Source organism: Equus caballus, chromosome 3 (assembly GCF_041296265.1).
Source record: "Equus caballus isolate H_3958 breed thoroughbred chromosome 3, TB-T2T, whole genome shotgun sequence".
NCBI classification, from domain to species: Eukaryota; Metazoa; Chordata; class Mammalia; order Perissodactyla; family Equidae; genus Equus; species Equus caballus.
In genome coordinates this window covers 57,411,213-57,425,683 of record NC_091686.1, presented here as the reverse complement: position 1 = coordinate 57,425,683, position 14,471 = coordinate 57,411,213, and the positions used below count along the sequence as shown (strand labels likewise).

The following is a 14,471-nucleotide window of genomic DNA, read 5'->3' as shown; positions in this document are numbered from 1 at the left end:
AGAGGTTCCGAAAAATCTCTGCCCATCCTGACGCAGAGCATCTTTATCTTGGTGGGTCATTGTTACTTATGGAGGTTTACTTCTCAGGTGGAATAAGGGTGATGAACAGGCTGAGAGCTTTGGATAAGATAACTTCCTATATTTGTTCTAGCTCTAACATTCTATAAAAAGTGCTTTTAGAAGAAAATTAATTTCTATTCATGGACTGCTATTCCCTCAGCAGTCTTTACAAATCAATTCAGAAAGCAAGTAGCCATGCTATTCTTGAAAATAAATGACTAGGCAAGTGAAATCAGATAGCAGAAGGGAGTACAATTATTTACTTAGACATGTATCTGAAGTTTAGATTTACTTCTTATTGATATACAACAATTCCATCAATAAATTTCAAACCTATCTATTATTCTGCAAATGTATTTAACTTCCTATTCACATTTTAAAAGCATCACTAAAACATGGGTTTGGGTATTAGAACCACTTTCACTGAGAACTGCATTAACTTACTCCCTGCCTGCAGAGTTCCCAGTATTGCCATGACTGAATATTGAGGGAGTCTATGTTGTAATATTACTTCATCCTGGCTATTTACAAAATAAAAGAGGATGTGCAAACATTAACGAGAAAAGGCGAATATAAGCAAGAATGCAAAAAAGCTGACCTTTGAAAAGTTTTCTTAGTATTGTTTTTTCTTTCCAGCATAGTTTACTGCAAATGCACACACTGTGCATGCACACACACAAACACACAGACACGTACACACAGTGGTGTGCCAGTAAAAATTTAACAATTGGCTCTCCAGAGGAAAAAAAATGCCCTGATTTGTAGAGTTAGCCAACTTCTATGTCTTAAATCCTGCACGGTGGATTTCAAGCTACCAACATGAGGTCAATAAACTTGTATTTGGGAGAGAGGCAACAACTGGCTCTTAGGAGCTGGTAGAGTCAGTGCCAGCACATGGCTGTCCTATGCCTCTACATAATACATACAAGTATATCATACATAAAAATGTCATACATTATATAGTACATGTACGATTTCTCAAAATTAAGCCATGCAACAAAAAGACCCCAAATTGCTAAAGCAATCCTGAGAAAGAAGAACAAAGCTGGAGGCATTACAATCCCTGACTTCAAAACATACTACAAAGCTACAGTAATCAAAACAGCATGGTACTGGTACAAAAACAGATGCACAGATCAATGGAACAGAATTGAAAGCCCAGAAATAAAACCACACATCTATGGACAGCTAATCTTTGACAAAGGAGCTGAGGGCATGCAATGGAGGAAAGAAAGTCTCTTCAACAAATGGTGCTGGGAAAACTGGACAGCCACATGTAAAAGAATGAAAATCAACCATTCTTTTTCACCATTCACTAAAATAAACTCAAAATGGATCAAAGACCTAAAGATTAGGCCTGAAACAATAAGTCTTCTAGAAGAGAATATCGGCAGTACACTCTTTGACATCAGCTTCGAAAGAACCTTTTCGGACACCATAACCCCTCACATGAGGGAAACAATAGAAAGAATAAACAAATAGGACTTCATCAGACTAAAGAGCTTCTTTAAGGCAAGGGAAAACAGGATTGAAACAGCCCACTAATTGGGAAAAAATATTCACAAGTTATTTATCCGACAAAGGGTTAATCTCCATAATATACAAAGAACTCACACAACTCAACAAGAAAAAATCAAACAACCCAATTACAAAATGGGCAGGGGACATGAACAGACATTTCTCCAAAGAAGATATACGGATGGCCAATAGACACATGAAAAGATGCTCATCATCACTAATCATCAGGGAAATGCAAATCAAAACTACACTAAGATATCACCTTACGCCTGTTAGAATGGCAAAAATATCCAAAACCAAGAGTGGCAAATGTTGGAGAGGCTGTGGAGAAAAGGGAACCCACATACACTGTTGGTGGGAATGCAAACTGGTGCAGCCACTATGGAAAACAGTATGGAGATTCCACAAAAAGTTAAGAATAGAAATACCTTATGACCCAGCCATCCCACTACTGGGTATCTATCCTAAGAACCTGAAATCAGCAATTCCAAAAGTTCCATGCACCCCTATGTTCATCGCAGCATTATTCACAATAGCCAAGTCATGGAACCAACCTAAGTGCCCAGCAACTGATGATTGGATAAAGAAGATGTGGTATATATATATATATATATATATATACAATGGAATACTACTCAGCCATAAAAAATGACAAAGTCATCCCATTCACAACAACATGGATAGACCTTGAGGGTATTATGTTGAGTGAAATAAGCCAGACGGAGAAAGACGAACTCTGTATGACTCCACTCATAGGTGGTAGTTAACATATGGACAAAGAGAACTGATCGGTGGTTGCCAGGGGAAAGGGGGGTGGGGGGAGGGCACTAGGGGTGAAGTGGTGTACCTACAACATGACTAATAATGATGTACAACTGTAATTTCACAAGGATGTTAACTTTCATAACCTTAATAAAAAAAAATTAAGCCATGAATATTTTCCTTTAAAATCATGTAGTGAAAGTTTGAACCCACAATCATTTTATGTATAAATTGGTTAACTCAGCCAACTAAAGTTTAGGGCATGTGTATAAGGTAGATCATTTATGTTTGTTATAGGTAGTTGGAATGGTTGAAAAGTGGTTTGGCCTTCTCACATGTAGGTAAAGCCTAAGTGGCATATTTCAGAATTAATCATTAATATGCTAAACTAAACAGGCCTGCAAAAAAAACTTGGGACTATACATTTCCAAAAATGAATAAATCATATAACTACTTGAAAGCAGCAAACCTTTCTCTGAAGCACGAGCAAATGCCAATAGCAACAATTCATATACGTGATGCTTGGCTCTTTTACCTTCATGGAGATTAATAAGGTGAATAGATGTTACTGGCGTAAGAACGTACTCAGTTGCATACTGTGTCAAAGCTATGATTCCGTCTTGAATTCTGTCTTTGGAATAGCACCAAGAAATACACTGAGGGAGAACTTGGACAGCAACTTTCAAATTAATAAATATTTATCAAGACACAATTATGTGCCAGGCACAGCACTCAGGCACTGCATAGGACACAAAGACGAATATGTGTATTCTCCCTTCTTAACGAATTTACAATCAATAAGGGGTAATAAGACAATATTTAAAATACAGGGACTAGTAGGATCCATAGGAAGGAAAGATCCTATTCTTTGGGAAGATCTGAAAAGTCTTTTGGGACAGATATGAAAAATACTTTGGACAAGGTGGCACTGACAAGAGAACACTTTAGAATGGGCAGCATTCCAAAGGTGGAGAGCCAGTCAAGTAAGACAGTGGTAATGTAGGACCCTAGAAATGGTATGGTGTGAAAGGTAGAAAAACCTGGGGTATGTTACAGAGGGCCGTGAAAGTCAGAAAGAGGTCACTAAGTTTAAACTGTAAGTGATGCAAAGCCACTGGAGAGCACTGATCAGTGGAATTCTTGATCAAACCTATAGTTTTGAAAGATCAATTCAGGTAGAGACTGAAGTCAGGAAGATTACTTTAGGAAAACTCCAATCACAGTGGTGTTAATGGAAAGGGATGGTAACAATTAGATGTAAGACATCTAGCAAGCATCATTTTTATGATGTAGAAAGTGACTGTGAGTGACAATCTAAGTATGGAGTAAAAGATCAATCAGGGGTTTCAGGCTGGGAGGCCGAGAAAATAGAGCTGCCATTAACCAAAATGGGAAAATTGAGAGAAAAATTTACTGCTGGGTGGATGAATCTAAATAGAGCAGATGTATTTGATTTTGAACAAATTGAATCTGAATTGGCAACAATCTCATACATCCTGGCCCAATATTCTAATTTCTCTAAGACTAGGTTATATCCATCATTAAATAACTTAGTGGAATTCACTTATTTTCCAGCCCCTCCAGAAATAACAAACTCTATGTAAAGTAGGCTTTGGCTTTATTCACCTTAAATGTATTTCTTGCAAACTTAAAAAGATTTGCTTGGTCAAGACTGGTGTCTGCCTATTCATAGTGTGCAGAAATTGTATATATCAATAACCTTCAACACTATTCAAGAAAATTATCCAACACTTGTGTTAGGGCAAAAAAATGACTATACAACTTTTTAATATCATGCTTGAACATTTTCTAACAAGCCCACCGAAGGGTCATCTAACTGTTCTGTGGAACATAACTTCATTTGATTTAATGTGCACAGTTGATTAGGGTCCAGATACTTTACAACACTGTAAACTTGCAGAAAACTGATAAAGTAAAATAATGTTTTTTGCTGCCTAGTAGAAAAGATAACCACAAAGATAGGTTTGGTTGCCCTAAAGAGCATTTACAAGTTTTGATTTAATTTAATGATCTGATTTCAGTATGCTTTTTTCCACAGACTACATAAATCCTCATTTTTCATATCTTCATTGAACTACCTTTGTCATTCTGCCATTTCCTTCATTAACGGATTAAAAGAAACTTCTACATGTTCTCAGTTTCTTTTTGCATAAGAATTATGGTTTTAATGATTAAAGAATTATGCCTTGATTATATGCAAACTTTGTTCCTTTACCAAATATTTAAATCTTTCTTCATATGGCAGACTACCCATTCCAACACTTTAATGATTAATTAATCTCACTTGTACCATCCCCAGTCCCATTTTGCCTTCCCTGAGCCATACAGTTTGCATAAAATGAATCATGGGAATAAGAAGATTTTTGTAGAAGCATTGTGAAAGTATTGAAAAGAGAATTGTAGATTTTATGTCCTCACAGATTAGCTGTGCAGAGACTTGGTTAGGGCTGAGGAGAAAATGGAGGAGGAAACAAGAAGAAAATGGGATATGCTGGCATGATTCTGAGCTCTTTGAAAAAAGGAAAGGAAATTAATTAATGATAACTTGAACTAAAGATGAGTAGAAGAGACTCTGCTAAAATTTATCCGATGTCAGCCTGAGGTGCTAGGTCACCCTCCGCTGGATCCTGGTATTTCAGCTTCTTGATGATTACAAGAAAATATGTTCTGGCCATTATGGGAATTCTTAAGACAAGAAGTCTTTCTGTCTTAGCAGGTAGCATCTTGAGGCTGTTGGATTCAGTCCTCGGGTTCTTTAAGCAGCAGCAAATAGAACACGCAGGTGAGTTAGACCAGCTTCTGCAGACTTGCATCAATCTGGATGCTAGGACGAATTAACAGGGTGGACAAGGCAATCAATGATTCCCTTAACACTCTTCGAAGAGAGGAAAGACTTGGGATAGAAATGGACATTTCTTCAAGTCCAGGGGTGAGGAAAACATGTCATGACTGAATTGCGTCTGTTTGAGTATCATAGTGGTTGTGGATGCAAACTAGTTATTCAAAGAGTAGTATCACTATGAAGAATTGATGGATTCATTCCACATCTTTTTTCCTGAAACAATTTAAAGTACATGGGAAATAAATGTTTATCAAAGGTAGGATACCAAATCCATTTTCCTCTAAACTAATCATTTGCAGCTTACATTCTTAACAGCATGAGCTAAGTGTAGTTTAATGCTGAAGAGAAGCCATCACATTTTCTAAAACTCTTTATTTATTCTCTTTATATTCAGAACATAGGTCTCTGGAAAAATATATTAGCATTAATAAGTGTAAGTAAATTATCTCAAATAATCCTAAAGCACATTACTAGAATCAGCAAAATATGTACATGTACAAATGTGTGTCAGATCCTGTAGACTGAAAGATTTTCCATGCTGACTTTAATTGGAGCTCATCTTGGTTGATGCTTCAACAACTGTTACATCAACCTTGGGAAGAGTTCAAACACTGGAGTGAATAAGGGGAGATGTTTTGGCTGGAGGGATTCCTGACCTCCACATTGACTTGGTGGTCAAGAGCGTACTATGGCTCTGAATTTTGACGAGGAGTAGTTGCCCAGAACAAGTCCATGTTAACATTTGTTCAAGACTCATTATTATCTTAAAATAAGTTCTGAAAGATGTTTTGTGCTCGATCTTCATAATCAGAATAATAAGAATGAATGCCATGCTAAACATCAAACAGAATAAAACTAAAATCAATTGAGGGAAACTGTCATGAGATATCCGTTCACGTGCCCTACCAGCAGCGTCATTGGCTGCAACCCCTCCTCAAGGTGAAGAAAAATACAAGAGTACTGGTTTATTGGTTATTCACTGAGAGTGAGTACCTGAAGGAGAAGGTTGTCCTTTTACAACACCATTTTTAGTCTTCTCTTCTGAATTCATTACTTCCTTGTAGATAAGTTCTGTAAGAAACAGTTATCAGTGTTATAGAAAACAAATTACTGTGTAATCCACAGAGAAAATCCATTAGCTAGTGGCCAATAATAACATTTTGATAGGGTCGAGTAAATTAAAAATCAGTTGGGATTCCTTTATTCCTCTATTTCTACATTTTCTTGCAATAGCAAAGAGCCTGGCAAAAGCAGGTGCTCAATAAAGCATTTGATCAAATGAACGTATGAAGAATACAGATTTTACTTGTTTTCTGAATTCTTGTGGGGGTTTCTGATTCATTCTAACTTTACCTTTAAAGGATTTTAATGGCTCAGTTTTGAACATCCATTTTTCTTTTATATTCACGCCCTAAGAGATGCACATATTATCACGACTTTATTACTTTCCATCAATATTCCAACTCTTACTTCATCTTTTTTCCAGACTCAAATCTTGGATTTGTAAAACTAAACTTGTCTAAAACCCAACGTTAAAAAATTATTACATTTATTCTGAAATTGGCACCCATTTTTGGCTTTTTCATTGCTAGAGTGAAACTTGTATATCTTCATTTCTTTTTCGTTTGCCCCTTTCAGCTAGAAATCATTCAGCGCTCCTCATTCTTGCTTTGTAATGGCTTACAATGTATATAATCATCCTCTAGAGGCATTTCTTTCTCCAGTTTCTCATAATTGAGTCCATGTCTGTTCTCCTCAAGCGATATTTACATGCTATCACTTTCCTACCCACGACCCCCTAAGAGCACCTTCTGGTCCTTATTTAGATCAAATCAAGACTTTTCCATCTATCATTCAGCATCTTTTTTTACTTGATCCCCTGTTTATAAGTGTTCATTTTCCCATATTCTCCAACACAGCCCCTCTCCACACGGCAGTGGAATCTCTTTATTAACTTTATAACACCTTTTGCTCATTCCTACATTTTGTTTTCCTCTTATGTCCCCATTCTGGTATTTTCCTGTTTCTCTGTTTTTTTCTCAATTTACAAATGATAATTCCTTCAAGGTAGCACAAACATTTCTTCCCTTCAGATCTTCCCTTTATGTTTCTCCTCATTTTGACCTAATCATTTGTTATGATCTGCATTTGGTTTTCTCATATTTATTCTACTCTGTCATTATTTATATTAGTTTAACAATTCTTTATAGTTTCTGCTTTCTTTCACCCTGAGTATCATCTTGATCATGCAGTATGTATTTGGAAAAGTTTTGCTGAAAAAAATGAATTAATGTATTCATTCTTTTCTTACTTTAAAGGAGAAACAAGCTACTTAGGTACAAGCATTTTCTATTCAAATTCTCAAGTCCTATAAATCCAGTGAATGAATTAATATATCGACTATCTTTTATTTTCTAATGTCTAAAACCTTCTCAAGCATACTTTTAATTTTATATGATAATTTTATGCACAAACATGGAATGTTTAATTCTGAAATTTTGAATTGAAGCTTGCCCTCCACAAGGACAAATACTTTGACAATCAGTACTATTTCAAAAAGTGTCAGAAATTAATTGCTTTCATTCTTGAGTAAGTGTAATATTGTTGCTGGTACGAAAAGATAGATGAAGTTTTAGGAGCTTTGAAAATGGCCCAAGAAGATAGCAATTAGGAAATCATCTGTTACTAAATTGTTTTAAAAGGAAACGCCTTGAAGATACTTTCTTTCTTTCTTTTTTTTTTTCTAAACAGCAACTCTTTTCTTTTTTTATTTTGCTGGGAAAGATTTGCCCTGAACTAACATCTGCTGCCAATCTTCCTTTTTGTTTTCCTCTCCAAAACCCCAGTACATAGTAGTATATTCTAGTTGTAAGTCCTTCTAGTTCTTCTATGTGAGCCACCACCACAGCATGGCTACCAACAGACAAGTGGTGTGGTTCTGTGACTGGGAGTTGAACCCAGGCCACTTAAGTGGAGTGTGCTGAACTTTACCCACTAGGCCATGAGGGCTGGCTCTGAAGATACTTTCTGAGTTTCAATAAAGTGAAAAGTATACTTTATTTAAGTGGTAAAATCACCTTTCCATTCTTCAATGGTGTGTTCTCTTTCATCCAACTGTTTGTCATATATCTGAGGTGGAGGCTGCAGAATAAAAACAAACAATAAATTTTGTGTAATAATCCTAAACATAACTAAACTCTTATAAGGCACGAGAGTACCTTGCTATTTGTTGATTTTGGTGGTGATCAGAACCTCATATAAATGATGGAGTAATTACAGTTGTGCAGAGGTTAAAATTTCCTCACAAACTGATGGAGGACTCATTTATATGCCAATATTTCTTGCTGACCAAATAAGGCAGCAGAATCCAAATCCTGAGAGCTCACTTCCCAAAACCTTCTGACTCAGAACACAAGCCTAAGAAATTAGAGCCAGTCTTTAAAAAGCGAACAAGACACTTGATTACAAGGACCCAGAGTTGCTATTTCCCTCATTCACTTGCCCTATAACAGAATCCTGCTAACCTCTCCCAGACTGGTAAGATTTTGTGCCATTTTCAGAGCCTCCCTGAAAAGAGTCTTGAATAGCTTTCAAAGCCCATGATACCAGTTCCCAGTATAAAGGACTATTTAGATCTAACTGACCTTTTACTTTTTGTGAAGCATCATAAAACACCTTTATATATAGCTGCGTGCCCTATATTTAAATGATTTAAGATTCTTTTCACCTCAAGCAGAAGAAGCAGCCACTTGTCTGTCTTGAACCCCTGAGTGGCCCCTTGATTAGCCCTCTGGGGGAGAAATGATGAGACAGGGCCTTCAATCTGACTTATGGAATCAACATTCCTCTTGCTACGAAGAGTTCAGAGATGAAAAGCAGAGATTTTCACAAATCTAGGTGCCTTCCATGAAGGACGGTCTCAGATAGATTCCCTGACCTCTTCTTCCAGATATTTGGGCCTGGGGACATCTATCATGGTGACCTGGGGTAGCTCCAACTCAGACCAAGTGACATGGAAAGAAAAAATCTCTTGGAAAAATAAATCACCATGAGTGGAGAGAAAGTGCTGAGGAACTACGCCAGCTGGCAGTGGCTTGAAGAAGAGCTACAAAATGTCTGGGGCCACGAGACGGGGTGCTTAGAATTCATCCTGTGCAACATTCCAAAAGCAATAGTTTTCATAAGAAACTAAAAGAGTTACTCAATAAATTGACTCAGGTCTATTGGGACACGCATCCCTTGAAAATGGCTGTCATAGGGGGCCGGCCCAGTGGCGCAGCGGTTAAGTTCGCACATTCTGCTTCTCAGCGGCCCGGGGTTCGCTGGTTCGGATCCTGGGTGTGGACATGGCACCGCTTGGCAAAAGCCATGCTGTGGTAGGCATCCCACATATAAAGTAGAGGAAGATGGGCACGGATGTTAGCTCAGGGCCAGTCTTCCTCAACAAAAAGAGGAGGATTGGCAGTAGTTGGCTCAGGGCTAATCTTCCTCAAAAAAAAAAAAAAAAAGAAAGAAAGAAAGAAAGAAAATGACTGTCATAGAAAGGCTTTGGAGAAAATTTTCAGGACAGCTTCTGGTTTCTGTGAGAGGTTATTTGGCCTAAAAGCAGTACCCGAGTGTCACAGTGGCCCTCTTTACTGCATTCAGAATCTCTGGAGGCCAGAATTGTGACAGACTTGAATGCTCATCTCAGCTCTGGCACAGTGGAGCAGCCTCATATACTAGAGAAGTGGCTGCACGTGAAAATAGAAGACTGCCCAGTTGTGGTGGGGCAATTTAGCATGATACTGAGTTATTGAGAAATAACTACTGATGAGACCAGACACTCTTGTAACACCTGTGACTGCCACCAGAGCAGAAGGATTTGAACGAGCTACTGTGATTCAGACGTGGCTGGCTGACTAGCCTGGACACAGAGAACTAAGCCCCACCCCAGGACAGTAATGAGAACACAGAAACACTGACCGACCATATAAGGGAGGGGACTAGGATGATAAGGCACTGCCCTCAAGGACTGACTGAGGCAGGACCTTCCACTCCAAACTATGAAAGACTTCCAAATTATAGGAAGATTGCGATGTAATGAGTGAATGAGCACAATGAGGTTACTTTTGAAAATTTGTGAAACCATCATCTAAGTAAGCTAATGCAAAGCCAACTCTGGTTATGTAAAGATGCTTTGCCAAGTGACAGGTTTTCTGTTTTGCCTCTTCCTGAGCATGTGTAATGCCGTGGCAACGTCGCTGTCTAAGTGGGCCTTGTCCAGGCCCCCTGCCGGACACAGTGTACACTGGCTCTCAGAGGCCCCCTGAGCTTTGCATTGCTGGCACCTCTTTCTTCTTCTAACAATAGACTCAGGTCAGGGTCCTGTGTGGCTGGCTTCTCCGTGCAGTGGATTTTTCCATTCAAGTTGCAGAATTGAACACGGCTCAAGAGTACGGTTCCTGCCAAAGTTCATAAATGCCATTTTCTCTTTGCAGCAAAACTATTTTGAGAGAAGTTTTTCTTTGGAGCTTCAGCATACAGCTGTGGCTGATGTATAAAGCGCCAAGTACATAGACCCTAACCACAAACAAACTACAGAGAAAGGAAGCAAAGAACTGAGACCAAGCTTTTTCCTTCCAATAAACCAAGAGGGCTGCTTTAAACTCACTTGCAATACAGTTATGGTTGAAAGGGCTACATGTTCAGGGTTTTGTTTTGTTTTTTTTTAAGAGAGGATGCAATCACCTGAGGTGAGGGGTACATTCACATCAAGATGTCTTCTTCATAACAACATAAAAGAGTAATTGACCAATAATCCAGAGAGAGAATGTCATATTCAAACACACACATATCTGTGCTCGGACAGCAACTGAGCATGCGATGGTCCATAACACGCCCTGCCTCCATCTGCTAAGGAGAAGCTAGTGTCGGTTGCTCTGTTGTCCCCTCCCCCTACCTTATTAAACAAGAAGGATTCTCTCTCGCCAGGTAACAATCTAAAGAAAAAAGAAATGAGGACTGGGGATAAAGACAAGTGCCCAGAGACGTTTGTTGAAGGACTATTTTAGGAGAGTTCAGTAGACTAGAACAATTTGAGATGTGAGGAAATGAAGGAAAATATATGGAGAGTTAGTAGGGCTTGTGACTTGAATGCTTTTGAACCTTCTTCAAGAGACTAAAGATTCCCTATTACTTTTGAAAATTTGGACTCTACTTCCTTGATTGAAATTCTTGCAGAAACTGAATCATGGATTCATTTGGATTGCATAAATAATAACTTAATGTGGATCAGATGTGCTATATATTGATGGTGTTTTATAGACATGTACAAATTGTCTCAATCAAATGAGATAAACACATGGACAAATACATAGTAACTGTGAGTTAGTAAATATTAGAATTAATTTATTCACATCTTAAATTCATTCATTCAATAAATAACTTGAGCACCTAATATGTGCCAGGATATATTAAAAATTGAGATTTCAGGGGCCAGCCCTGTGGTGTAGTGGTTAAGGTCACTGCACTCCACTTTGGCAGCCCGGGTTTCTGGATCCAAGACACAGATCCACATCATTTGTCAGCCATGCTGTGGCAGTGACCCACATATAAAGAGGAGGAAGACTGGCACAGATGTTAGTTCAGGGATAATCTTCCTCAGCAAAAAAAAAGAAAGAAAGAAAGAAAAGAAAAATTGAGATTTTAAAACTAAATAATGTGACTGCTGACTTTAAGGAGCTTGAAATTTAGTGGGGCAAGATAGATATAAAACAGATAATTAACATGCAACACGATAAGCGAAAAAGATATGTACATGGTATATGAAAACAGAGTGAAGAAATCCTGACAAAACCTGGCTTTTGCTTCTCGCAGTAGATGACATCTGTACTAGTTCAGTGAACAAAAGATGTGTGGGAGGTTGTCAAGGTGAAAGGAGAAGGAGAAAAAGGCCAAAGGCACAGAATCTGGGAAACAGAATAGTGGTGGTGGTCGTGGTGGTGGTGTGTGTGTTTCTCTGTTTGGGTGCACACACATGCAAAAGAACTGGAAGCAGTTCTGTGATAATAAAATATAACATATGTGGTCAAAAGTGACAAGAGATAAGATAAGAGCCATGCCTAGAGAAGCAGAAGGGTCTGGCAAAGGCTGATCTGAGACATCATGCCAGCATTTCCTTCCATTTTCTCCATATTTAGGAATGTAAAACTCAGCTATAAAATATGGCTCTTGCCAGAGAGTACATAGAAGAGTACAATTCTACATGGTAAAATTGGGATCGAGGAATATCAATTCTGTTGCCGTTCTCTTGAGTTCTTGCTGCTGGGCATGATTTCTTGCTGAAGAGATTTCTCTAACCAGTATCTAATCAAATCCCTAATTGATTCTCCCAAGGGACAAGTTGCTCTCTCTTATGACTTCATTTTATCTCATATATTTAAGTAATACTTCTTCACTGAGTAAAATGTGTGAATTTATTCTTTCTTTAATCTTCAAGATAATTGTTTTTTTCAATAGCATATAGAATGTTAGTGATGGAAGAGAGTTTAGAGTTTATCTAGTGCCACGCTTGTTCAGTTTACAAATATGAATACAGAAACTCAAGAAGCATATGTGATTTTGTCCATGGTCATAGAGTTAATTAGTGGCAGAGTTAGAGACAAAATGTATGATCTCTTATGGGAAAAAGATGGAATGAAGGAATTCTTATGGGTTGAAGAAATGTTAAACTGAATAATTCAACACTTAGAAAAGATTTTCATTAATGACAAATTTGAGCCTGCCACTCTGATTTCTGTTCCAGTTCTCTGTCAGTCTACACATGTAGCTAGATCTGGCAATTATCACTCAAGTCTCCCAAAGCATTCTCGAATGCTTTTTGTCAAAATATCTTGGACAACATCAGGACCTCCATCACATGAATCTCAAAAGAGATGAGAACCAGATTTGAGAACTCTAACTTGTATAAAGTTGTTCCTTTTATCCATCTTTGAGCCCTAAATTAACATTTTTTCCGTATCAGTCATGTTCTGAACCATATGACAATCATCAAGTTGTTGGTGTTTGTTTTCTGCTTCTTTTGTCCTAATTAACGTCACAATACAGTTTTGTTCCACTTTTTCCACTCTGTGGTCCGCTGTCTTGTTGAAAATGCCAAAGAAATCTTTAAATAGCATTGTCTTTCAGTATGTGCATTCTCTATTAATTCAGCAGCTGGATCAAAGAAAACTATATTATGTCTTATTGAAAAGTGCTTTGTTTTTCTTATTAACCTTGGCAGTTTGACGATTGCCAAACGGTGCATGATTTATCATAAGGCTTCAATCAGGAGGGGTGAATTTTAGCACAAAATTAGATCAGAAAACCCATTTAAGGAAGTGTGCAAAACTTGATTTTAAATTTCCTTGAATCTATACATGTAGAACAAGTTTTCCAACGTATTTAAAAATTTTGGTGAACAGAACTTCTTAAAATTTTAACCTACTGATTGGAAAATAAACATTTAGACAGGATAATTTTTATATAGAACTAAATGATATGTACATCTTTCTTTTTTTGCTTAACGGCACCATTTAGTATGTTCTACTTTTTTCTGAAATTTATATTCCCTGTGGCTCCAAGAACAGTTCATTATCCCCAGTGGGACTCAATATTTGCTTAACATCTTCCCAACAATCTGCCAAATTAACAAAAAGGTAAAGCAATATGCACAATTATCAAAATAATTGACTAAGTATAGTTATTATTTAGAGCTACGTAGTTTCTCTATATTGTGATCTTACTATCCAGTAAACAATGACCTGGTTTCCAATTATCAAAAATTCCATTGCCTTCTAAAAGTAGACAAATGGCAAATTGTAGTGAGCTATCAGTTGATTTCTAAAAATTGCTTGGGCAAGTCTTAGGAACTACATCTGTGCTCTCGAATAGAAATTCAACAATCTAATACTACAGATGAAGTAAATGCCCTTTAAAAGTCTGATGAGTTGAAAGTATTCAACGATGGGGGCTAAGAGGTTAATAAAATCTGTCTCTGGAAACTAATCTGATAATTCTCCTTCCCTCAGTTGTCTTACATTGAGTACTGAAGCAGGGCCGGGGGAGGGGATTCACGAGCAAGGGACCGTTTGAAGAAGTTGTCTCAGAGGCGTCCTGTGAGGGAGGGAAGGAGGACGGACAGGAAAGCATGAAAGGCACAGCGGCGTTAACAGGAACTGTTTTGGTGCAGCAGTTAGACGGGACCATGTTACAGACTAAGTGCGAGGTTAGAAATGAAGACTTATGG

The 14,471-nt window shown here is 37.8% G+C and overlaps 1 protein-coding gene across 47 annotated transcripts in view; it reads right to left on the bottom strand.

Annotated features, from left to right (window-relative positions):
• MAPK10 (mitogen-activated protein kinase 10) overlaps positions 1–14,471 on the bottom strand; it is a 302,212-nt gene that overhangs the window by 10,840 nt on the left and 276,901 nt on the right. For all 47 annotated transcript variants that reach the window (XM_070263536.1, XM_023637781.2, XM_070263547.1 and 44 more), the window contains 2 exons: positions 8,281–8,344; positions 6,197–6,274 (listed from right to left, as the gene is read on the bottom strand). In XM_070263536.1, the coding sequence (XP_070119637.1) occupies positions 6,197–6,274; positions 8,281–8,344 (142 nt within the window). The remainder of the gene's footprint in view (positions 1–6,196; positions 6,275–8,280; positions 8,345–14,471) is intronic.